Source organism: Enhydra lutris, unplaced genomic scaffold (assembly GCF_002288905.1).
Source record: "Enhydra lutris kenyoni isolate GAN:26980312 unplaced genomic scaffold, ASM228890v2 scaffoldscaffold58, whole genome shotgun sequence".
Lineage (NCBI taxonomy): Eukaryota > Metazoa > Chordata > Mammalia > Carnivora > Mustelidae > Enhydra > Enhydra lutris.
This window is the reverse complement of record NW_019154142.1, coordinates 10,369,067-10,393,597: the sequence shown is the minus strand read 5'-3', so window position 1 is coordinate 10,393,597 and position 24,531 is coordinate 10,369,067. Positions and strand designations below refer to the sequence as shown.

The 24,531-nt window shown below is 37.4% G+C and overlaps 1 protein-coding gene across 5 annotated transcripts in view; it reads right to left on the bottom strand.

Moving 5' to 3' along the window:
• Positions 1-23,791, bottom strand: part of LOC111158320 (HECT domain and ankyrin repeat containing E3 ubiquitin protein ligase 1) — a 117,515-nt gene extending 93,724 nt beyond the window's left edge. For 2 of the 5 annotated variants that reach the window (XM_022520295.1, XM_022520296.1), the window contains exons 1-5: positions 23,704-23,791; positions 17,734-17,788; positions 16,403-16,492; positions 15,533-15,637; positions 10,068-10,143 (exon numbers count right to left, since the gene is read on the bottom strand). In XM_022520295.1, the coding sequence (XP_022376003.1) occupies positions 10,068-10,143; positions 15,533-15,637; positions 16,403-16,492; positions 17,734-17,788; positions 23,704-23,779 (402 nt within the window). In that variant the 5' untranslated portion in view covers positions 23,780-23,791. Of the gene's footprint in view, positions 1-10,067; positions 10,144-15,532; positions 15,638-16,402; positions 16,493-17,733; positions 17,816-23,703 lie in introns of all 5 variants that reach the window. The other 3 variants (XM_022520294.1, XM_022520297.1, XM_022520298.1) reach the window with 2 other exon arrangements.
• Positions 23,792-24,531: the final 740 nt, after the last annotated feature.

The following is a 24,531-nucleotide window of genomic DNA, read 5'->3' as shown; positions in this document are numbered from 1 at the left end:
AAAGAAAACATACTGACTGCATCCTTCAAACAAGAACAGGATATTTTTTTAAAGGACAATGAAAAACAAACTTCTGGAAATTAATATTGTGATAGAGACATGCAAACTCAAAAGACTTAGAAGATAACATGGAGGAAGCCTCCCAAGAAGCACAAAAAGACAAAAGTAGAGAAACAAGAAAAAAGGTAAGAAAATTAAAAGGTTAGCCCAAGAGGTCCAATATTCAAATAACAGGAACCCAAAAAGGAGAGAACAGGGAAAATAGAGGTGTGAAATTATCAAAGTATTTTATGAAAATTTTTCCTGAGTTCCCATTACATGAGTTTCCAGGATGATAATGCCTCAGTATTACCCAGCCAAAGGGATATAATTAAACCAAACCCAGACCTATAATCCTGAAATTCTAGAACTCTAAAGACAAAGTAGGTTCAGTAAGTTTCTAGAGTCAAGAATTTAAATGGTGGGGTGCCTGGGTGGTACAGTCAGTTAAACGTCTGACTCTTGGTTTTGGCTTGGGTCCTGATCTCAGAGTTGAGAGATCCAGCCCCACATCACTCTCTGTGCTCAGTGAGGAATCCGTTTAAGACTCTCTCTCCTTCAGGCACCTGTGTGGCCCAGGTCATAACCCCAAGGGTCCTCAGATGGAGCCCTGCATTGGGCTCCCTGCTCATCTAGGACCCTGCTTCCCACCCCCTCCCCGCCTGCTGCCCCCCTCCCCCGCTAATGCTCTCTCCCTCTCTGTCAAATAAATAAAATATTTAAAAAAAAAGACTCTCTTCCCTACTCCTCTACCCTTCCCCCACCCCATGCAAACTATCTCTTTCTCTCATAAATCTTAAAAAAAAAAAAGAATCTAAACAGCAAACAGCACCAAACTTCAAAACTGAAAGCTAGAAGACAATGAAGCAATGCCTTCAAAATTCTAAGGGAAAACAATGTCCAGCCCAGAATTTTATTGCCAGCTCAATTACTAATTATTAATGATTAATATTAATCAGACTCAAAATTAAAGTAATGCAAAGTATCAACGAATTTATTTTCCATTAACTCTTTCTCAGTTAACTACTAGAAAATGTGCTTCAGCAAAGTGACAGAATAGTTATCTGCAAAGACAGAGAATCCATATAAAAAAGAACCTGAAACAAGAGAAAGGCAAAAGGAATCTCCAGAATGATGGTGAAGAGACATTCCAAACAACTGTGAAGGAAGCCTAGAAATCTCCCAAACCAGCTTAGAGAGGACAGAAGTCTCCATAAAAGACTGCTTTAAAGTTAATCAAGAAGATGAAAGACACTGAATACTTATCATGTGGATATTTACAAAACTCAGGGAAAGCTTCACAACAAATTAATAAGTACTCAGAAAAGTGTGTGTTTTTTTTTTTTTAATCTTAAGCTGCAATAAGACAAAAAACAAAGACAGAGAGATTGGAAAGGAAAAGATAAAATTGTCTCTAATTGCAGATGACATGACCATCTACATAGAAAACCCCAAGGAATCTACCAAAAACTCCTAGAACTAATAAGTGAGTTCAGCAAGGTCACAAGAATACAATATCAACACACAAAAAAGGAATTGCATTTCTACATACTATCAGTGAACATGAAGAAACTGGTATTAAAAACATAATATCAACCATTTAGTATTGCTCGAAAGAAAATGAAACTTAGCTACACATACATACTTAAAACATACATAAGATCTGTATGGTGAACAGTACAAGAGGTAAAATTTCATTTACAAAAAGAAATCACAGACCTAAATAAATGAGGAAACATACTGTGTTTACGATAAAGATAACAATTCTCAAACAGATCTATACATTTAATATAATCTCAGTAAATATCCCAGCAAGGTTTTTTTGTCATAGTCAAGCTTATTCTATAAAAACGTTTATTCTATCTATAAATTTCTGGCAAAGAGACCAGAATAACTAACACAATCCTAAAATAGAAAAATAAAATGGGAGGCGTTACTCAACCAGATATTAAGGCTTACTATTTAGTATGTATCTACAGTAATCAAGACAGTGTGGTATTGGCAAAGGGACAGCCACATAGATCCACGAAACCCAGAAAAAAGTCCATATAAATAAGTCCCATAGATTTTGAGAAAGATGCGTAATGAAATTCATGCAGGAAGAATAGTTTTTCAACAAACAGTGCTCAAGTAATTGGACTTGATGAGCAAAAAAAAAAAAGGGACGCTTGGGTGGCTCAGTTGGTTAAGCATCTGCCTTCGGCTCAGGTCATGATCCCATGGTCCTGGGATTGAGTCCTGCACCAGGCTCCTTGCTGAGGAGTCTGTGCCTCCACTGCCTGCCACTTCCACTGTTTGTGCTCTCTCCCCTTCTCCCTGACAAAAAAATAAATAAAATCTTAAAAAAAAAAAAAATGAACCCCAACTTAAGCATCACATCTTACACTATTATTAGCTCAAAATATATCAGAGATTTAGATGTAAAATATAAAAAAATAAAAATTTAGAAAAAAGATCTAAGAAGTCTTGAAGATCTAGAGTTAGGGAAAGTTCTTAAACTTGGTAACAAAAGCATAATCCATAAAAGGAAAAACTGAGAGTGGCTTTCATCAAAACTGCAAACTTTTATATAAAAGATCTGTTAAGAATTAAAATGGCAAGGGCGCCTGAATGGCTCAGTTGGTTGAGTGTCTGCCTTCAGCTCAGGTCATGATCCCAAAGTACTGGGATTGAGCGCCACACTGGGCTCCCTGCTCAGCAGGGAGTCTGCTTCTCCCTCTGCCTGCTGCTCCCCATGCTTCTGCACTCGCGCTCTCTCTCTCTCTCTCTCTCTCTCATTCTATCTCAAATAAATAAATAAAATCTTTTTTTTTTAAAGAATTAAAACAGTAAACTAGAGATTAGGAGAAAATATTTGCACATCACATACCTGATAAAGGACCAGTATCTTCATATATAAAGCACTCTCACAGCTCAAGGTTTAAAAGTAATCCAATTTAAAAATGGGCAAATGACATGAATCGACAACATTTCACATATAAAGATATAGAGACAGCAAAATTACTTGAAGGATACAAAAATATTAATTCAAAGGGATACATGCTCCACAATATTTATAGCAGCATTATCTACAACAGCCAAACTATGGAAACAGCCTGTGTCCATCGACTGATGAATGGATAAAGATGTGATATATATACACGAGAGAATATTATTTAGCCAGAAAGAAGAATGAAATCTTGCCATATGCAATGACATAGATGGAACTAGAGAGTACAATGCTAAGTGAAATAAATCATTCAGAGAAAGACAAATATCGTATGATTTCACTTACAAGTGGAATTTAAGAAACAAAAAAAAGGGGGGGAGGGGAGAAGGGACAGGGGAGAAAGGGAAGGTGAGGAGGGAGAGGGGAGAGGCAAACCAAAAAACAGACTCAGAAACAAACTGACAATTACCAGAGGGGAGGTGGGTTAGGGTATGAGTTAAACAGGTAATGGAGATTAAGGAGTGCACTTGTAATGAGCACTGACTTACTATATTGTACACCTGAAACTAATATAACACTGTAGATTAACTAACTGAAATTTAAATAAAAACTTTAAAAAAGGGGGCGCCTGGGTGGCTCAGTTGGTTAAAGCCTCTGCCTTCAGCTCAGGTCATGATCTCAGGGTCCTGGGATCGAGTCCCGCATCAGGCTCTCTGCTAGGCAGGGAGCCTGCTTCCTCCTCTCTCTCTCTCTCTACTTGTGATCTCTCTCTCTGTCAAATAAATAAAATCTTTAGAAAAAAAAAAAACTTTAAAAAAGAAGAAAAAAGATATACAGATAGCAAAAAAACACATGAAAAGATGTCAACTGGGCAAATGCAAATTAAAACCACAATGACTTAGCAACTATACATGTATTATTACGGCTAAAATTAAAAACAGTGAGAACATCAAATGTTGGTGAGGATGCTGAAAAACTAGATGATTCATGTATTGCCGCTGAGGGTACAAAATGTTCCAGGCACTCTGGAAAAGTTAGGCAGTGCATTTTAAAACTAAACATGAGGGGCGCCTGGGTGGCTCAGTGGGTTAAAGCCTCTGCCTTCGGCTCAGATCATGATCCTGGGGTCCTGGGATCGAGCCCCACATCGGGCTCTCTGCTTGGCAGGGAGCCAGCTTCCCCCTCTCTCTCTCTGCCTACCTCTCTGCCTACTTGTGATTTCTATCAAATAAACGAATAAACTATCTTAAAAAAAAAAAACAAAACTAAACATGAAACTACCATACAACCCAGCAATTGCATTCTTGGACATTTATTCTAGAGAAATGAAAAGTTTTATGTCCACACAAAAACCTGTACATTAATGTTTATGTTTATAGCAGCTTTATTCAAGATAGCCCCAAACAGGAAATGATCCAGATGTCCTTCAACAGGCATATGGTTGAACAAACAATGGTATATCTACACCAAGGAATACCAATCAGCAACATAAAGGAACAAACTACTGATAAATACAACAACCTAGGTCAATCTCCACAGAATATGATGAACTTACAAAAGCCAATCATAAAAGGTTCCATACAATATGATTCCAATTATGTATCATTCTCAGAAAGACCTAATTTTAGAAATAGAGAACAGATTAGTGGTTGCCAAGGGTCAGGCAGCATGGGATGAAGGGGAGGAAAGGTGTAGTTACAAAAGAGCAACATAAAACATTTTTGTAGACTTGGAAATGTTCAGAATATTGACTATAGTAATGGACACATGGACCTACACAGGTAATAAAAATGTATAGAACTTACTATACATACACACACACACTGATAAAACTGGGTACAAATAAATAAGTAAAACTGGGGCAATAGCAACAAGAAAAATTTTATCAGTATAAACATCCTAGTGATGATACTATACTACCATTTTGTAAAATGTTACCACTGAAGGAAACTGGGCAATATATAGAGGACATTCCTCTGTATTATTTCTTACAGGTATATATGAATATACAATTATCTCAATTTTTTTAGAATGAAATTATTAACTCTATGAAGATCAAAATGGTATGTAATAAAAATAACTATAGCAAACTATTTGGCCTAAATATGAATGGTATGTATATAATTTTAAAAAATCAAAATACTGAAAAAAATGATCTAATTAAAATCACAACTATATTGAAAAGGTGTGGGGCGCCTGGGTGGCTCAGTGGGTTAAAGCCTCTGCCTTCGGCTCAGGTCATGATCTCAGGGTCCTGGGATCGAGCCCCACATTGGGCTCTCTGCTCAGCAGGGAGCCTGCTTCACCCCCCTCCCCCCCACCCCCCACCACCTGCTGCTCTGCCTACTTGTGATCTCTGTCTGTCAAATAAATAAATAAAATGTTAAAAAAAGAAAGAAAGAAAAGGTGTGAGACAAATGTGCTTGTACCTGGAGGTGGGGCTGAAAAAGAGAGCAAATAGCCTTATCTTCCATAAAGTCAACTGATGATGCCTAAAACTAAAAAATCAAAAAAAGAGCAATAGTAGCATGTTATTTACAGGTGAGGAAACAAAATTTTTATATCTATTAAAATAGTTGAGAAGCACTAACTACAGAGTTAGAAGTATACAGAGGCTGGGGAAGAAAGTCAAGAGAATATTTTCTTTTCCGGGGGGGTGTGGATCACCATATAGATGTATATTTATTTAAGGTATAATGTCATACAATTCAAATGCCATACTATCCATCTATTTAAGTATACACCTTAGGGTTTTTGGTATAGTTACAGTTGTGCAATCATCACCACAATCAATTTTAAAACATTTTCATTTCCCCAAAAAGAAACCCAGTACCATTAGCAGTCACTGCCTATTTTCTCCCTTGTCCTGAGATGGATAGGTAAGACACATGTCTCACCCTGATTTTACACCTGCATAAAGTAAGTCAACATTGCCTTCGGTATTTATTACTGATGTTCTTTTTCTTTGTTCTTACAGATCTCTGTTAGAGGCAATGAATTCTCTGAACAGTCATTGGGGAATGATATAGGCAGCATCATCAAACAAATATTCCATCGCTCCTACTGCTTCACTTTTATAATTTTGCTAAGTTCAGAACAAACCAATTTAAGTCTAATTATCTCACCCTTGATAGCAATATGTATAAGGCAGGGAAAAGTCTATGAAATCCTACCATGATTTTGTGGTTTATGGTGCTAAATGACAGCCTTTGCAGACACCAATACTTTGAATTGTTCTTCTGCTTGTCACTATCTCCAGGCCATCCTTTACTTAGTAATACTCAGGATGGGTGAGCATAAAATGTATTTCATTCAAAAGGTAGTAGGAGAAGGCACCTGGTGGTTCAGTTGGTTAAGTGTCTGACTTTGGCTCAGGTTGTAATCCCAGGGTCCTGGGATCGAGCACCACGTCAGACTCCCTGCCCAAAGGAGAGCCTGCTTCTCCCTCTCCTTCTGCCACTCCCCCTGCTTGTGCTTTCTCACTCTCTCTCTCCCTATCAAATAAAAAAAAATCTTTAAGAAAAAAAAAGTGGGAGGAGAGTGATTTTGAAGGTGAAGGTGGGAAGGGCGGGCTCTCTACCACAGGAATCATTTTGAAGAAAAAATGCACATCCAGAAGCTAAAGATCTGGAAAGTGATCCCCATAACTATCCATGCCAAAGACCTTTGGGAAGTCTCCATGAACCCCCGGGGTACCTAATACCAGTTAAATGCTCTCTTTCACCTCCAAGCCTTCACAAATCTATTCCGTAAAGCCAAAACTGTTTCCAACCCCACAACCACCACTTTCACCAGTCTAACTTCCTTTTTTTTTTTTTTTTTTTAATTTATTTGATAGACAGGGATCACAAGCAGGCAGAGAGGCAGGCAGAGAGAGGAAGGGAAGCAGGCTCCTCGCTGAGCAGAGAGCCAGATGTGGGGTTTGATCCTAGGACCCTGGGATCATGACCTGAGCCAAAGGCAGAGGCTTTAACCCACTGAGCCACCCAGGCGCCCCACCAGTCTAACTTCCATTTGTCCTTCTGGCCTCAGATCATGTGCTATGTCCCTGGGATACTTCTTCTAATGCCCTAGGTGAGGACGGGTCCCCTGCTAGACTTTTACAGACTCTCCTTCTCCTATATTGACATTCATTACACCATGTTACCACTGCCTGTTAACTTTCCAGTCTTCCTGTAAGGAAAAGTAAGATAAAAACATGGAGGGAGGCAAATCGAAAAGACTCTTAACTACAGAGAACAAATTAGGGGGGTGAGTGGGGGGAGATGCTAAATGGGTGATGGGCTTTAAGGAGGGTACTTGTGATGAACACTGGATGTTTTATGTAAGTGATGAATCACTAAATTCTACTCCTGAAACCAATAATGCACTAAATGTTAACTAACTTGAACTTTAATAAAGACTTGGAAGAAAAAAAAAAAACTTTCCTGTCTTCCTTTTAAGTTTGGGCACAACAAGGACCATATTCATGGCTCTATCCCACAACAGCAAAGTGCCTAGCACATAGTAGGTATACAAGAAATTCCTAGAAAGCCTAGAAAGCATGCAGTAAACAGTTCTCTCTTTTCGTAAGAAAAATCCTGGGACTCTTGGCTCCTCAATGAAGGTTTCTTCCAACTCAGGAGCCATTGGCTTTACTGTCCCACATGTTTGGTGACAACTATTCAGTTCTGCAGCAACACATTTTCACCATCCCAGCTTCCTTCAGCTGATGGGGTCAATGGCCCAGCTGTTGAATTAATTCCATCTTGGTTGTCTGGGACTAGGCAGAATCATGTTGGTTGCCAGAATAGTTTCTAAGAGGAGGAGGCACATTATACCATTCAGGCCATAGGAGAAAAACACCAAGGTTGGTCAAGCAGGAAGAGTGCAAAGACTACTTTTCTATAATAAGCTTTGTAGAATCATCTGACTCTTTAAATAGATGTATTAATAACATTTTAGGTAAAAATTTTATTTTTAAAATTTTTCTCTACTTCCCCTAAAGTTCAGGAGTGAACGGGAGTAATCAGCAGTAAAAATTTATGTTAATACTGAACATCTTATCTTGCCTACACTAGATAGTGTCCAAAAGATAGGGTCTGTCAGTTGCAGTTTTATAATCATCAGTAGTAGAGCATCATTAGGCATCTTGCAGATATTCATTCCAAAGTTTTTCTTTATAGAGTAGACAACAGTATGCTGTTAATACAGGACAAAATCGGGCGCCTGGGTGGCTCAGTCGGTTAAGCATCTCAGGGTCCTGGGATTGAGCCCTGCATCGGGCTCCCTGCTTGGCAGGAAGCCTGCCTCTCCTTCTCCCTTTGCCTGCTGCTCCCCCTGCTTGTGTTCTCTCTCTGTGTCAAATAAGTAAAGTCTTTAAAAATATATACATATAGGACAAAATTGGGGAGCTTGGGTGGCTTAGTTGGTTAAGCATCTGCTTTCGGCTCAGGTCATGATCCCAAGGTGTTGGGATCGAGCCCCGAGTGAAACTCCCTGCTCAGCAGGGAGTCTGCTTCTCCCTCTCTCTGCACCCTGGCTCATGCTCTCTCTCACTGTCTCAAATATATAAATAAAATCTTGAAAAATATATATGTGTGTGTATATATAATATACATATATATATAAACAAAATCTAGATTATCACAGGAATTGTAGATTCCATATAATAATCATGATTGAGCTTATTCTTTATCTTTAATAAGTCATTCACACAGAATAAAGCAAATCTTAGGGAAGCTGTTTTTTAATGCTCAGCACCCCCACCTTCAAAAAATTTTTTAGTCAGAAAGTCTTGAAAACTGGCATGGTATGTAAATAATATTCTTCATCCACAAGTTAAAAGATTCAGAATCTACAAATACTACCAAGAAAGGTAAAAAAAATTTTTTTTCAAACCAAGAAACAGACTCTTAACTAGAGAGAACAAACTAACAGTTATCAGAGGGAAGGCGGTTGGGGGATGGGTGAAATAGGTGTAGGGGATTAAGAGTATACTTATCATGATGAATACTGAACAATTTATAGAATCGTTGAATCACTATAGTGTACACTTGAAACTAATAAAACACTGTATGTTAACTATACTGGAATTAGGATTAAAAATTTTAATAAATTTTTTCAGCTTTATTCAGGTATAATTGACAAATAAAACTGTAGGATATTTAAAGTATACAACATTGATTTGACAGACATTGTGAAAGGATTCTCGCCATCCACTTAATTCATACATGCATAATTTCACATATGGGAAGGTAAAATTTAATATATAAAATTTAACATCTTCTGTCCCAACTTCTAAATAATTTCTCCATAATCACATAATTCTATTTTATCTCTACTTCTAAGGTGAATAATCTTCCATTAAATAATGACAACGATTAAAATTTTTAGATTTCATGTACAGAACTGTTGAATCATATATTGTACATCTGAAACTAATGTAACACTGTATATTAACTATATCGGAATTAAAATAAAAATAAATTTTAAAAAATCTTTGGATTTCAACAATCTTTTCAGAAATATCCCACACTACCTTCAAATAACATCAATATGGATCAAAAATATATTAACTTATTTTTGAAAAGAAAGTGACATAGCAAAATGGATAAAAATACTAGTTTAGGTAAGATCTAACAAGTCTGAAGGATACAGACCAAAATATTAACAGTGATTATCTCTGAGTGCAGAGGATACAGTGAGTGATCATTCCATTACCTTTTTTCCTTTCTGCCTAGCCATTCAGTTTTTCTGAAATGTACATATTAAAATAATTTTAAAGGACATAATAAAAAATAGCTCTCCTATAATGATCTCATAACACAGCAGACATGCTCCTAAAACATCCCCTGAAAGTCAATGACAAAGCTAGAGGAATAAGCCTTCAAAATAAATGAAAGGTCACAAACAAAAAGCAGAAAGGAGAAACATAAGTGAACCCATAACTTCTCTTAATAAATACAGTACAGAACTAGAACTAGATCTTTTTGCATCTTCTTAACTACACAAAGAAGTAACGTGCAGAAACACTTGCACTGCACTTTGCATTACTATCACCTTCAATATGATTTTCAAAAAAGTATTTTAAAACTCACATAGAATTCTTAGCACTTACTGCTGTAAGGCCTTCATTATTACAAATGTTGACATCAGCACTGTATTCTAATAATTTACTCATGCATTTCTTCTGCCTGAAGAGAAAAAAGAGACACAGATAACTGGTATGAGAAAAATGGGCAAATGACAACTATTTTACTGAAATATTGACTACACTCAACATTAGCTGATGGCAAGTATCAATCTATAGGTTTTTTTAAATGAACGTTATAACATTTTAAATAAATCGAAAAAATTGTGACATATAAAAATATGTAACAGTGTATATATAATACCGTATTATGTACCATGTAACAAATACAATATTAACATGGATATACATATATAGTACTATATATGCAATATACAGAATAAATAGTATATAGAGTATATATGTATACATGTTACCATTTACTCAATCAGATCCTAAATTTCTTCATGCCATGAATTGTACATTTCTTTAATAAACTTAGTATTAAGCATAGTTAGATACTCTCAATGAAACTCAATAAAACTTTATTGACTGATTATTAATTATTCAATCTTCTATCTTATAGCTAAAATTTTTATTAACTGAAAAAATCTTTTTAAAAGGAAACAAATTACTTTTTCTAGCTTTGGTTTTTGTACCTGAAATGAAATTAAATACTTAAAATCGGCATTATAATCAAAGAAAAGAAAGAAAAAGTTATGAAGTTATGAGTAAAATTGTAAGTTCAACATTTACAAAGCTCATCTAATACACTGTTCTGAAAACCATAGGAAATAAATCTTCTATAATCCTGAGACAACAGAACAGACAGCCCTATTAAAATGAATACATTGTTTAAAATATGTGTATGTGCGCCTATACCCATATTGCTGGATTTTGAAAACATCTTTAAGAGCCTTAGACCACTGGCCTATTGCCAAAATAAACACTTAGGTGGAATGGGCCAGGAAAATAGTCCTAAGGAGGTGTTTAGGGAGTGGCTGAAGAAAAGCAGAAATTGGGGCACCTGGGTGGCTCAGGGGGTTAAACTTCTGCCTTCAGCTCAGGTCATGATCTCAGGGTCCTGGGATCGCGCCCCGCATCGGGCTCTCTGCTCAGTGGAGTGCCTGCTCCCGCCCCCCACCCACCTCCGCCCTCTACACCTGCCTCTCTGCCTACTTGTAATCTCTCTGTCATAAATAAATAAAATCTTAAAAAAAAAGAAAAGCAGAAATCCATAATGCTCCCCAAACCAAAAACGAATTGTAAAAGACAGCAATATTAGAGAAATGTATCCTTTTTTTCTCATTTAAAAATCATTATTAATACTTTATAGAATCTCAGTAGGTCAAAACAATCCACTAAATGAGCACTTATTTTGCCAGGAATTGGAACTAAAATATTAATTAACATATGGGCTGTGCCCTTTACGAAGTCAAAACTTCGCCCAAAAAATTAAGAAAAAATCATGTTTCAAATGTGACCAACAAGCAACCTAAGAACACACAACAATTTTGAAGTCTTTTTTTTTTTTTTTTTAACAATCTCATCTAATCACTGGATCCTCCTGTACAGGAAGTAACTATTTTCCTGCTCAGATATTGCAACAATTATGGGAAGCTTATGGTAACCTAAATGACACAAGGGCAAATCATCCTAGTGCTGCTCTGTGGTAGCTTAACAGGTCTTCTACTGGAAAGGAGGGCAATTCAGTACCAACGTACCCCGCACTAACGGTTAATGAGAGGAATGTAGAGCGGGCCAGAAGAATTATAATACTCATCTAACAATAACTATGGGAACAAAACAAAAAACAAACTCCCCAAAACTGATGGACAAGGAAAAGGGGCAGAAGTCCCCCTGACTTCTGCTTCAGTCTAGACAAATATGGACTCATAAAGATATTATAATAAAAAGCTATTTCTTTCTTCTTTTTTTTTTTTTTTTATTTGTCAGAGAGAGAGAGAGCACGCGCACAAGCAGGGAGAGCAGCAGGCAGAGCCACTCAGGTGTCCCTAAAAAGCTATTTCTGAAAACATCAGAAATAACATTCACTCAAACCACTCAGCAAACAGTTATGGAGCAACTTTAAGTTGTACAAGCCACTAAGTAACAAAAACTAGTATCAAATATCAAAATTAATCTTTATAGAAACAGAAAGGGTATCCAAATTAGAAGTTATGGTAGGGTTATAAACTATTCTTACTCCTTCTTTCTTCACTGACTTGCCATGTGAATCAAGTGGGTTCTGTCATATTTCCTCACCTTTAAATGTAACAGTCTCCAACTTAAATGTTCTCACACCCACAACCAAAAAAGATAAACATGTAAGGTGACAGTGATGGATGTGTTTACTAACTAAATGAAAGGAATTCTTTCACAGTGTATATGTCTATCAAATCATAATGATGTACACTTTAAAAATCTTACAATTTGGGGCGCCTGGGTGGCTCAGTGGGTTAAGCCTCTGCCTTCGGCTCAGGTCATGATCTCAGGGTCCTGGGATCGAGGCCCGCATTGGGCTCTCTGCTCAGCGGGGAGCCTGCTTTCTCCTCTCTCTCTATGCCTGCCTCTCTGCATACTTGTGATCTCTCTCTCTCTGTTTCAAATAAATAAAATAAATAAAATCTTTAAAAAAAAAAATCTTACAATTTAATTGGTTATACCTTCAACAAAGCTAGGGGGGAAAAAAAGGTAATGATCTCCTAAATGACTTAAGTCTCTGACTACAAGGGAAATAGACATTTTAACCCCACTGTGCGCCAATCTCTCCTTTCACTTACAGTTGTTGATCTAGAGTACTGAGATATTTTTCTATGCGTAATTTTTTGAAAGAGCTTTGTTACTATCCGATAATGTATCTAACCTGAGAACAATTCAGCAAGGAGTGAATTCAGCAAGATGTATGAACTTAGGTGTGACACACTACAAATATAACCAGTGTTACTAATTACTATAAAAACGGTTGGTAATCAGCACATTTTTACCTTGTTACCTATTGCAACAGTGGACAACTGGTTCAAATGCTAAATCAAGAACTGGATCAGACCAAACAGGGTCAAAGGAGTATGCCTTTCCATTGTCCAACCTAGATATCACTATAATTCTTATATTTTTGGTTCCACTTTAATCCCTGTATACAAAAATTTGGTCTCAGAATGATGCAGTACACAATTTTAGCCCCGTATCTCAGTTAGGCATCTACCGCAACTACCTAGAATCACAGGTCAAAACAGGAAACAAAAATAATTTTAAGAGTAATCAAAAAAAGAGGGACGTCTGGGTGGCTCATTCAGTTAAGCATCTGCCTTCAGGTTAGGTCATGATCTTGGGGTCCCAGGATTGAGCCCCATCAGGCTCCCCGCTCAGCAGAGAGTCTGCTTCTCCCTCTCCCTCAGCCCCTCTCTCCCTGCCACTCATGCTCGCTCCCTCTCTCTCAAACAAATAAACAAATAAATAAAATCTTTAAAAAAAAAAAAAAAAGAACAAAAAAGGGACGCATAGGAATATACCTTTTATTCTTTTTGAGGGTGAGGAGGAAAGACAGGGGTAGGGGCAAAAGGAGATGGAGAGAGCGAATCTTAAGCAGGTTCCATGTCCAGCACAGAGCCCAACACAGAGGCGGATCTCATGACCCTGAAACCATGAGCTGAGCTGAGATCAAGAGTTTGAAGCTTAACCGACTGAGCCACTCCAGAGCCCAAGAATATACTTTTATACAGAAGTTTTATATCATTTGGAGCATGTTTATAAACATAAGTTCTTCAAGCCCTGAGTCAAAACTGCTTTTTTTTTTTTTCATTTTAAACATAATTCCAGCCATTTGGTATGGTTTCTCAGTCCAACAGAATTTTTTTTAAAGATTTACTTATTTTAGAGACAGTGTGCATGCACATACACATTCCTGCACAAAAGCAGGGGTCCTGGGGGGGAGGGCTAACAGGGGGTTGGGGGAGACAGAGAGATAATCTCAAGCAGGCTCCCTGATGAGTGTGGAGCCCAATGTGAGGCTCAATCACAGGATTCTGAGATCATGATCTGAGCCGAAATCAAGAATCAGATGCTTAACCAACTGAGCCTGGGTACCCAGGCACCCCTCAGTCCAACAAATTTTAAGACATGAAAAATAGTGGCAAGCAGAGGCAGATATGGATATATGACATCTGAAATTCTCCACAGAAAAGGGAGAAAGAAAGCCATAAAAAGTATAGTAGGGTTTAAAATAGCACACAGTGGGGGCACCTGGGAGGCTCAGCTGGTTAAGTGTCTGATTCTTGGTTTTGACTCAGGTCATGATCTCAGGGTCCTGAGATGGAGCCCCATGTTATAGGCCCCATGCTCAACAGAGAGTCTGTTTGATATTCTCTCTCTCTGCCCCTGCCCCCACTCTACCTCTCAAGCACCTCTCTTTCTCTCTCTCTCTCTCTCAAATAAATCTTTAAAAGAATAAAACAGCACACAATAACATAAACATGTTCATAATGAAGACCAGAGTTATTAGGAAAAGGTAAAAATAAATTTACATTTTGGAAATACTATTTTTATAAGGGGAAAAATTATTTAATAAAAAATTTCAAAAGGAAGGGTAGTAAAGACATTATTCATTTAGGGGCGCCTGGGTGGCTCAGTGGGTTAAAGCCTCTGCCTTCGGCTCAGGTCATGATCCCAGGGTTCTGGGATCGAGCCCCACATCAGGCTCTCTGCTCGGCAGGGAGCCCGCTTCCTCCTCTCTCTCTGCCTGTCTCTCTGCCTGCTTGTGATCTCTGTCTGTCAAATAAATAAATAAAATCTTTAAAAAAAAAAAAAAAAAGACATTATTCATTTAGAAAGGAAAAGTAAGTTTTGGCACTGAAAGGAGTAAGCTACCCTAATTTAGAAAGCTTACTACGGTATAGCCCATTCTCAAAAAGATATAAATAAGCTGGGTATATTTACTCTGTCTTTAATTCCATTAATAAAAATAACTGAACAAGCGATTTGGACAATAAGGTATGGAAATAGATGTGGAAAAGAATCAGCAGGAAAAAGGACACCAAAACAAAGAGGCAACAATGATGCTTTTTAAAAAATAAAATATCAGGGGCGCCTGGGTGGCTCAGTGGGTTAAGCCTCTGCCTTTGGCTGACGTCGTGATCTCAGGGTCCTGGGATCAAGCCCCGAATCGGGCTCTCTGTGCGGAGAGCCCGCTTCCTCTTCTTTCTCTGCCTGCCTCTCTGCCTACTTGTGACCTCTCTCTGTCAAATAAATAAATAAATAATCCTTTTTAAAAATAAAATAAAATATCATTATAATACAAATAAAAATAAACTTCAAGTATATTTTCAAGAAAAAATATTAGTAAACAATTTAATAAATTGTTAAATATGACAGTTATTTAAATACTGAATATAATGACCCACGATCCTCTTCCCAAGGCAAATATTGGTCAAAAAAAATCACCAAAGAGTGCCTTGAATACTGTCAGTCCTAACAGATAGTACAGCTTAAGCTACTCAAGGAGACAAAATATTTACCCATTTCTAGCTGCCAAATGAAGGGGTGTACAGCCTGAAATATCTTGATAGTTAGGATTTGCTCCTTTCTTTAATAGCAGGACCAAGCATTCCACCGATCCACAACTAAAACAATATTAAAAACAGTTCAGATACATTCAACAAACAGTCACAGCTGACATACCTCAATTAAAAAAACAAAAAGCCCTATTAAACACATTATTTTTGAGGTCCATTAATAACCTACAATTTGATTTAACTTCTATCACAAATAGTTAATATCCACTACTTTCAAGAAAGTACATTCTACTATGAAAGCTATGAAGTATTTGAGATGCTCAAATAAAGCAAAATAAAGTATTAACACATAAAAGAAACCACATAGTACTCTCAACGCTTTGACCTTCCAGAAGCCAAATTTATTATGAAAAATTAATTTTAACATATCTATCTAAGTACTGAAAGGAAGTTAGATATCAACTAACTGATAATTGATTGATTACATACTTGAAGATTATGGATAAAAATCATTTGCACACCTCAGTAAAAAATATAAAGCCAATGGCTTCATGTGCAGTTAACAAAATTTCATACTGGTAGGATGAGAGAAAAATTTCAGTGAATATACCCTCTCAAGTACATCCAGGAAAGACAACCTAACTGATCTGATCTAGAACAAGCTAAGACAGTGTATGGGAGACTTGAGTCTGATCTCAAGGTTAACATATCTAGAAAAAGAATGCAAACACAGCACACTATGCTTTCAACACAATAAGAAACCATTCAGCAGTCTTTACTCATCTCTTCCCATAACTACTGTGGGACAACATTGATCCAAAGCTTACTGATCACTGTGCTAGACCAGACTTTAATCCAAAATATCCTTCTTACTTTGCTGCAATGTGAAGCAAGCTTCTTTTCACACGTCCAAATGCATAATTGACGTCAAACTTTGAATTTGATAGTAGCTCAGAAACAGACCTAAGCCAAAAGAAAATAAAGGAGTCAATGCTGAAAATAAAAGTGTTTAAAAACATAGTAACCCAAGTTAATAGTCCTTTAGTTACTCTAACCAATTATCCAAAAAGTTCTGCCCCACGTCAACCAAAATACAAAGCACTATCCTCTAAGCATAGCATGGTAGCCAGCAGTTTCATCCAAAAAACAACTGCACTGGGGCACCTGGGTGGCTCAGGTCATGATCCCAGGATCCTGGGATGGAGCCCCACACTGGGAAAAAAAAAATCCCTGCTCAGTGGGGGGTTTACTTCTCCCTCTCCCTCAGCCTCTCCCCCAGCTTGTGCTCTCTTAAATAAATAAAATCTTAAAAAAAAAAAAAAAAAAAAAAAAAAGAAGCAACTGCACTGACCTAAAAACTAATGTTGAAGGTTTCCTCATCCGCTCATCTAAAAAAGGTATAGCCTATCTATATTAATTTTGGCCAAATAATAAAATCAGATTTAAGTATGTTTTAGTTGTAGCACACAAGAAGTTTAAAGCAAAAAATTATTTATATTTTAAATTTGTTTCAAAATAGTTTCCTTGTCACCTTATTACATCAACTACCGAATGGCTAACCACAGCAAAGCTGCCTGCTACAAATATAAACATCTTATCACTCTGGCAGATAACTAGATCTCATATGCCTCCTGTAAAATGTGTCCACAACACATCGATAAAAAGAACATGAAAGTAGAACATTAGAAAGTTAAGTTGTCCATCAACCCTAACCTTTTGCAATAAAGATCAGTAGTGATCTCTAACTGAAACCATCAAAATATTTTTCTAATTGTCAGTGACCAGCCAAATAACTGACTTAATATCTGCTAATTCATTCAGAACATCTCTCACCATACAATTTTACAGCAGAGATGGACCTTGGAAAATCTTGGTTTTTATTTCACAGACAATAACCTATAACAGAGGTTAAGTAACACGTCCCAAGACAACATCTATGTCCAAACTGTGTGTGCATTCATGTATGTGTACACAACACAGGTGAATTTATATTTTTTAAGTTTTGGGAGGGTTTTGTTTGTTTCTTTTTTTTTTAAAGTAGGCTCCATGTGCAGTGTGGAGTCCAGTACAGGTCTTGAACTCAGGATCCTGAGACCAAGTTCTGAGCTGAGATCAACAGTCAGACACTTAATCAACTGAGCCACCCAGGCACCCTTCTTTTGCATATTTATACAAAAAAGATTAAACGTGAAATAGGCACTCACCTGTGCTGATCAGCCATAACCATTGGCATTAATGTATAAACAGCAGTTTCATTATCTGAGTAAAAAACAAAACAAAACAAAACTAAACAAAAAACAGAGAAAGAATTAATTTTTGTCCTATTTTTTTCCAAAGGGTGATCCTTAAAACTGCCTCAGAGTTTTCTTAATTCCATATAAAAAGTGAGAAGATGGGAAAGAAGATTAAAGATAGTGTAGAATACCAGAGGCATTTCAAAATTTGCAACAATGCAAAATTTCTTATCTTAATGTTACGCCTCTTTACATCACCACCAAAGTGCTTAGCTTCTGGATTTGATGGGGAAAATAAGACCTAATATTTTCTGTAGCTTTAACAACAGAAATTTCTTTTACTTCCAAAAAAGTGTTTACCAACTTCATGTTTTATCAAACTTACATGTAGCTGGGGGAATTTTATGCATATATGGGTATTATAGATACATGGGCATTATAGATACACATGCTAAAATAATTTTTAAACATTAAATATACATAGTACTTGCTTCTTGCCAATATTATAACAAAGGAAATTATTTTAGAAGCTTTTACAAAACAGCATTAAAATCTTACTTTTCCCTGTTTCTTTACACTATTCACATTTTTATTTATATCTTTTATAGAATAAGTTCACAGAGATAAGATCCAAAAGAAAAGGTTAAAAGTCAACAATATCCATGATATTAGACTATACTCATGTAAATTTCAGCCTTGTTTGGATTTATTTTTATATATTACCAATGGTCATCTCAATTCAATGCATTTTAGAGGTTTATGGTTTTTTCTAAGTTATTTACAGAGAAGTAACTGACAACTCTTAAAATATTATGCCAATGCTAAAATTAAAGAGTTAAACTTTCAGGAGGAAAAAGGGTTTTTGCATAGTATCAAAGTATCTCCCCAAAATACTGACTAATTATGAAGGAAAATTTACATTGGAGAGCCCAGCAGATACCACCTTGATCAACTGATAAAGGGTAATATCACCAGATATAATACATATGGATATCATGTAATATCATGTAGCCTCTGATAGGATGATCCACTAAAAACAACACAGCATAAAGAACAGACAAGCCCAAATTAAGGGGAATTCCACAAAATACACAAGCAGTCCTCTTAAAAAGTCTCAAGGACATTAAACACAAGAGAAGTTTGAAGGCTATTACATTTTGGGGAGGCTAAGGAAACATGGACAACTTAATGCAATGTAGTATCTTTGACTGGATGCTAAATGAGAAAAAGGACATTGATATTGATAAAACTCACGAAATCCTAATGAAGTCTGTAATGCCGTTAATAGTATTATGCCAATATTAATTCCTTAGTTTTGATAAGTGTACTATGGTTAACAAGACGTGAACGTAATGGGAAATTGGGAGAAGGGGAACCTGTACTATTTATGCAACTTTTCTGTAAGTCTTAAATTACTTAAAAAGTTTTAACAAAAGAAGGAAAAAGTGGAATTGTTATCATTGAAAGAGTCTTAAGAGATGATCAACCAAATATAATATGTGGACTCTGGGTACTGATCCAAAAAACCAACTGTAAGAGGATGATTCTTTTTTTTTTTTTAAAGATTTTATTTATTTATTTGACAGACAGAGATTACAAATAGGCAGAGAGGCAGGCAGAGAGAGAGGGAGGGAAGCAGGCTCCCCGCTGAGCAGAGAGCCCGATGTAGGGCTCGATCCCAGGACTCTGGGATCACAACCTGAACCGAAGGCAAAGGCTTTAACCCACAGAGCCATCCAGGTGCCCCTAAGAGGATGTTTCTGAAAGAAAAAAACTTAATAGGGACTTGATGATAAGAAAAATTATTGCCATTTGTGTTGGCTCTACCAACAGTATTGTGATTATGTTTAAATAAAGCTGTTTACATATTTAGAAATATATACTGAAGAAATGTATACCGCAGAGAAGGAAAAAAATTATCACCATTTCTTCACATCTTTGTTCATTATTTCACTATTTGTAAGTATATCCATGAAAAGCAATTTGGTCCTAGTCAGGACTATTCACAAGCTCAGCATGAAAAAGCAACAATTCTTTCACTACAAAAAAATAATAATACCAAAAATCCTAGTCTAACAGACCACATGTTTTAAACCATTATCTAAAAGGCACTGTTCTAAACACTTTACATACATCATCTCTTTTATCGTCACAACCACTTTATGAAGTAGGTACTATTATTATCCCCATTTTACAAACAAAAAAACCAAGCACCAAATTAAGTAATAAGCTGTGATGATGATATTAGGTTATTAAGCCTGAATTCAAACCTGTCTGATTGCAGAGGCCGCACAATAAAAATCTTACAGTGTACACCCAGTATACTACATCCAGTAGCCAAAAGGTCTACAATACAATACTTAGTTGTTTATGTGCAATACATTCTAATTTGTTTTATTCTCTTCTATTTCATTTTTTAAAATGCTGACTGCAATAAATTGTTCTCATTAACTACTAGTGAGTCACCACCAGCAGCTGAAATATACTGCATTAAGCCTCCCTGGGCGTGGCAACATTCTTTATCTCTCATACGATACACGCCCCAATAAACATCTGAACTTCCAAACCATGACAATTCCATTAAGTCTCTCCATAATAAGCACAGTCATAAACAGGAAGTACCCTCATGTTTAAACTTATAAATCAAGTTCATACCTAATTTTAAGTAAGCATAAGCTTCATAAGGTTCACATGGGTTTTATTTAATAGGTGTTTGTTTAGACAAAATTTATATATAGATCTCACTTTTTAATTCACATATAACCTTATAAAAATATAGCCCCCATCACTAAATGGTATGAGGAAATAAATATAACCATAACTATGATGCTAGAAGGAGCCTACCCAGGAAATAGTGTACTATGGAAGAACAATAAAATTTGTTCTCACGTGCTTCCTTCTCCACACTCAGGAAGACACCTTAAGAACTAGGTATATAATTAAAGTTTTCAGATTGATTTAAAAAAAAAAGTTTAATCTCTCACTTTTTCAGAGATGTTGGCCATTTTGATTAGCTGATAAAGTTCCAGAACTCCACAACTAAAAGGAAAACCTTAAAGAACAGGGAGCTCAGATTCATTATACACTATTTCTCTTTAAACTACCAAATGGGAGTAATTTTTTATTTATTTATTTATTTATTTTTAAGATTTCATTTATTTATTTGACAGAGAGACAGTGAGAGAGGGAACACAAGAAGGGGGAGGGGGAGAGGGAGAAGCAGGCTCCCCGCTGAGCAGGGAGCCGGATGAGGGGCTCCATCCCAGGACCCCAGGACCATAACCTGAGCCAAAGGCAGACGCTTAAGGACTGAGCCACCCAGGCACCCCAAATGGGAGTAATTTTTTAAATATTGATTATCACCCTAATCATCATTCAAATATATGCTAATATGGGCTTATGTTCCATTATCTTATGAAACAAGCTATATTCACCATAAATTCAGTAAACACTATTTTTTCCACAGAATCAAACACTATATACCAATTTTTTAAAGTCCACTGAGAATTTATATCCCTAGAGTAATAGCTTATTCTTCATTTCCCCTCTCTCACAAGAATATTCTTATGTTAGCCCTGTCCAGGATGACTCAACAACCTGCACTCCATTATTTAGTGATATTACTTAAAGGTAATACTCAGGTTTTCATCATCCCAAAGAAACAATAAAAGTGCTCTACCAGAATCCAGTTCGGTAAATCAAATCTGCAGTTTAATCCTATGCAACAAAGTTAATTTCAGAATAAAAGCTGATTAAAAATTTTCTAACCTTAATAATGTGTTCCAATTAGGTGCTTATTCATTATTGAATTCTAACAAGGCAAAATAAGTATCTGAATATTTTCCAAATTCAGAGCGATCTCAGAACTTCTGTCCAGTCTTTACAATGCGAACACAACAATCTGGATTTTTATAACTAGATTTTTATAACACACATACATACATACTTGAAAGAGCCAATCTCAGAGAATTCAAAAAGAAAGATCCATCAGAACTTAGGGACGAAGACAAATTAAAGGAACAAGATGAGCACCATTCATCATAATGAAAGAAAAACAAATGAAAGCCAAGATTTCACTTTTGCCTAGCAACATGGGAAAAAGTTTCATTTTTACTACTACTCTAGTTTCCAGGGGCTCTCAAGACTGTTGGTGGAACATTCTAAAAAGTAAGCTGAGAGGCTGATACTCAGAGCTTTAAAAATGTTGATTTAATTAGATCTATAAATCTTCTTCTACTTCTAATCATAAGGAAAGACTTAAAGGAAGACTAAGACTTAAAAACTACAAAGCTACTCCTCATAAACGCTATTATCAAAACAAAAATTAAATTCAGTATTTGTTACATGTATCCTATGAAAAGCTGCAAGGTCATTAGGCATATTTAAAGATATTTTAAAATGTGATGTTTTCTAAAAGCAAAATAAAAGACTATACAGTATGATCTTAATTTGGTAGAGAACGACAGAAAAAATAATAGAAGGAAATAAAGAAAATACTGTTAATCACTGAATGGCAGAATAACAATTTTTTTAATTTTTCTTTCTTAAAATGTTCTACAACGAAAATATATTACTTAATTTTAAGACCAGGAAACATTATCAAAGTCTTCTAAATAATATTTGTGTAAAATATAGTGGGATATAAACTAAGCAACAGAATTGCCAAGTCAGTGAAACTGTGCATGCTGTGTTCTTCACTAATCTATACCAATAATTTATGGGAAATGAATGAGGACAGCACTTAAGAAATGGATTTAAAGGTAAAAGTTGGAAAGAAAACATGGAAAGTAGAAGCTCAAGCTGCAAGTCCAGTTACTAAAATCATAATTATTTTCAGTCAACTACTTCATACTAGCAAAGTACCAAGCAGAAAATTATTTTTCAGAAAGTCAAACAAATCAACCCTATTCTTAATCTTAAATAGAGCCTAGGGGGAAATTTTTTTCATGAAAATTATCCCCAAAGTTCCCAGTCCCACATTTATTATTACATGACTCCCCCCAATGTCTCCTATAACCTACAAATCACTTCTCCAGCAGCAATTCAAAGAAAGTTTTGAAAAATGAAAGATACACTAATACATTAAAAAATATAATAATAATCACCAGCCCCTACCTCCTAACCCGTCTCTCACTGGGCCACAGAGGCAGCACTGCCATCTCCCACTGCCACTGAAACGTAGGAATTCGTGAGGCTGCAAACAAAACAGCTTCATTCCTCACCTTCCTTATTGCCAGTGCTTTCTTTACCTGTACTAAAGAAACCCTGGCACGATGAACTAAAATTCCTGAACTACGAGGATCGTGCCTTATTCCTCTTTGTAAAAGGTCCCCAACACACACTTAACATCTGATGAATAAATGAAGAATGAAGACAGGCAGGCATAGTTTCAAAGTGTATATACACACACGCACAGTACTTTAAGGGTACATATTTGATATTTAACACGCTTTTGTCTGCCAAAATATCAAAATACAGTACTCTCCATTTCCGAAGAGAAAAGAAAGGCTACTTGATTCCCGCTCTGCTGCTTAAAGTAAAAAATACTATTTTGGTGCATCTCTCTACCCGCAGCTAGCAACGACACTAAAATGACCCACAACTGTAACGTTTTCTGAATCCGGGTCTCCGCCATCCGACTGATATTTTTGCCTCTTTGCCAAAACCCCAAATCGACGGTCGGGAGACTTCCGTCTTGCTTCTTTCAGCACCAGTGCCCACGGAGCCCAGACCCTCCCCCAAACTCCCACCTGCCTGCGCGGGAGCAGCGGTCGAGGGGTAGTCGGGGGCTCCAGCCTGGCCCCTCCCAGCTAAGGAAAGTAAATGTGGGCGTTTTCTCCGCTTTGGGTTAGTTTATCCACCCGATCTCGCCTCAGCCCGAGCCCTGCCCCCGCCACCACACGGCTGCCCCAGACACCCCTAACCCCCTGCCCCGCTCACCGTCGGGTAGCTCGACGGTGCGCGCGCGGCGCAGCGAGCGCGTCAGGCGGTTGAGCTGCTCCATCGCTCTCTCCATCCTCGGCGCGCCCTCCGCGCCCACCCCGCCGCGCCGGCGGCCTCCGCACCCAGCGCCCTACATCCCGCCCCGGCGCCCGTTTGCAGGGCCGCTAGAGGCCGCCTCCTCCGCCGGGGGCCCGTGGACTGCCGGACCCACCACTGACGGGACACCCAAGGCTGCCGCTCTCGCCCTTCCTGCCACCGCCGCCGCTTCCCTCCCGGTTTCGCACAGCCTTCTGGGAACAGTAGTTCAGAGCCTGCCGACTCGCGCGCCTGAGGCGGAGCCACGCTGAGTGCGCGGGTGACTCCACGCCCAGACTACGCAGACGCCATGGTAGAGAGGTGAGTGCGGGAGGCGAGGCCGAAACTGGGCGCACCCCCAAGTTCCTGGAGAGACTTGCTCTGTGGCCCCACGCCCTCTCAGGCCCGCCAAAGTTGTACAGGAGAGCAGCAGCTTCTTTCATTTCGGTCACTCTCCTATATAGCGGATTGGAGTTTTGCACAGTTCTTAAACCCATCCTCCTCCTCAGTTTTGGTACGTTTGTTTTGAAGATGCATGAACTGCTGAAATAGTATATTTTTATGTGTCAAACTTAAAAAAGAATAAACTCAAATGCAAAACAGATACACGTTTTCTATCACTGCAGGTAGCTTAATTATTTGTCTTCCCTTTTGGGCGACTTCATGAGGGCAAAACACCACTCTATCTTGTGTCTTGTACTACCATACTTACCACCTGACAGAAAGAGGGAACTTGGGGCGCCTGGGTGG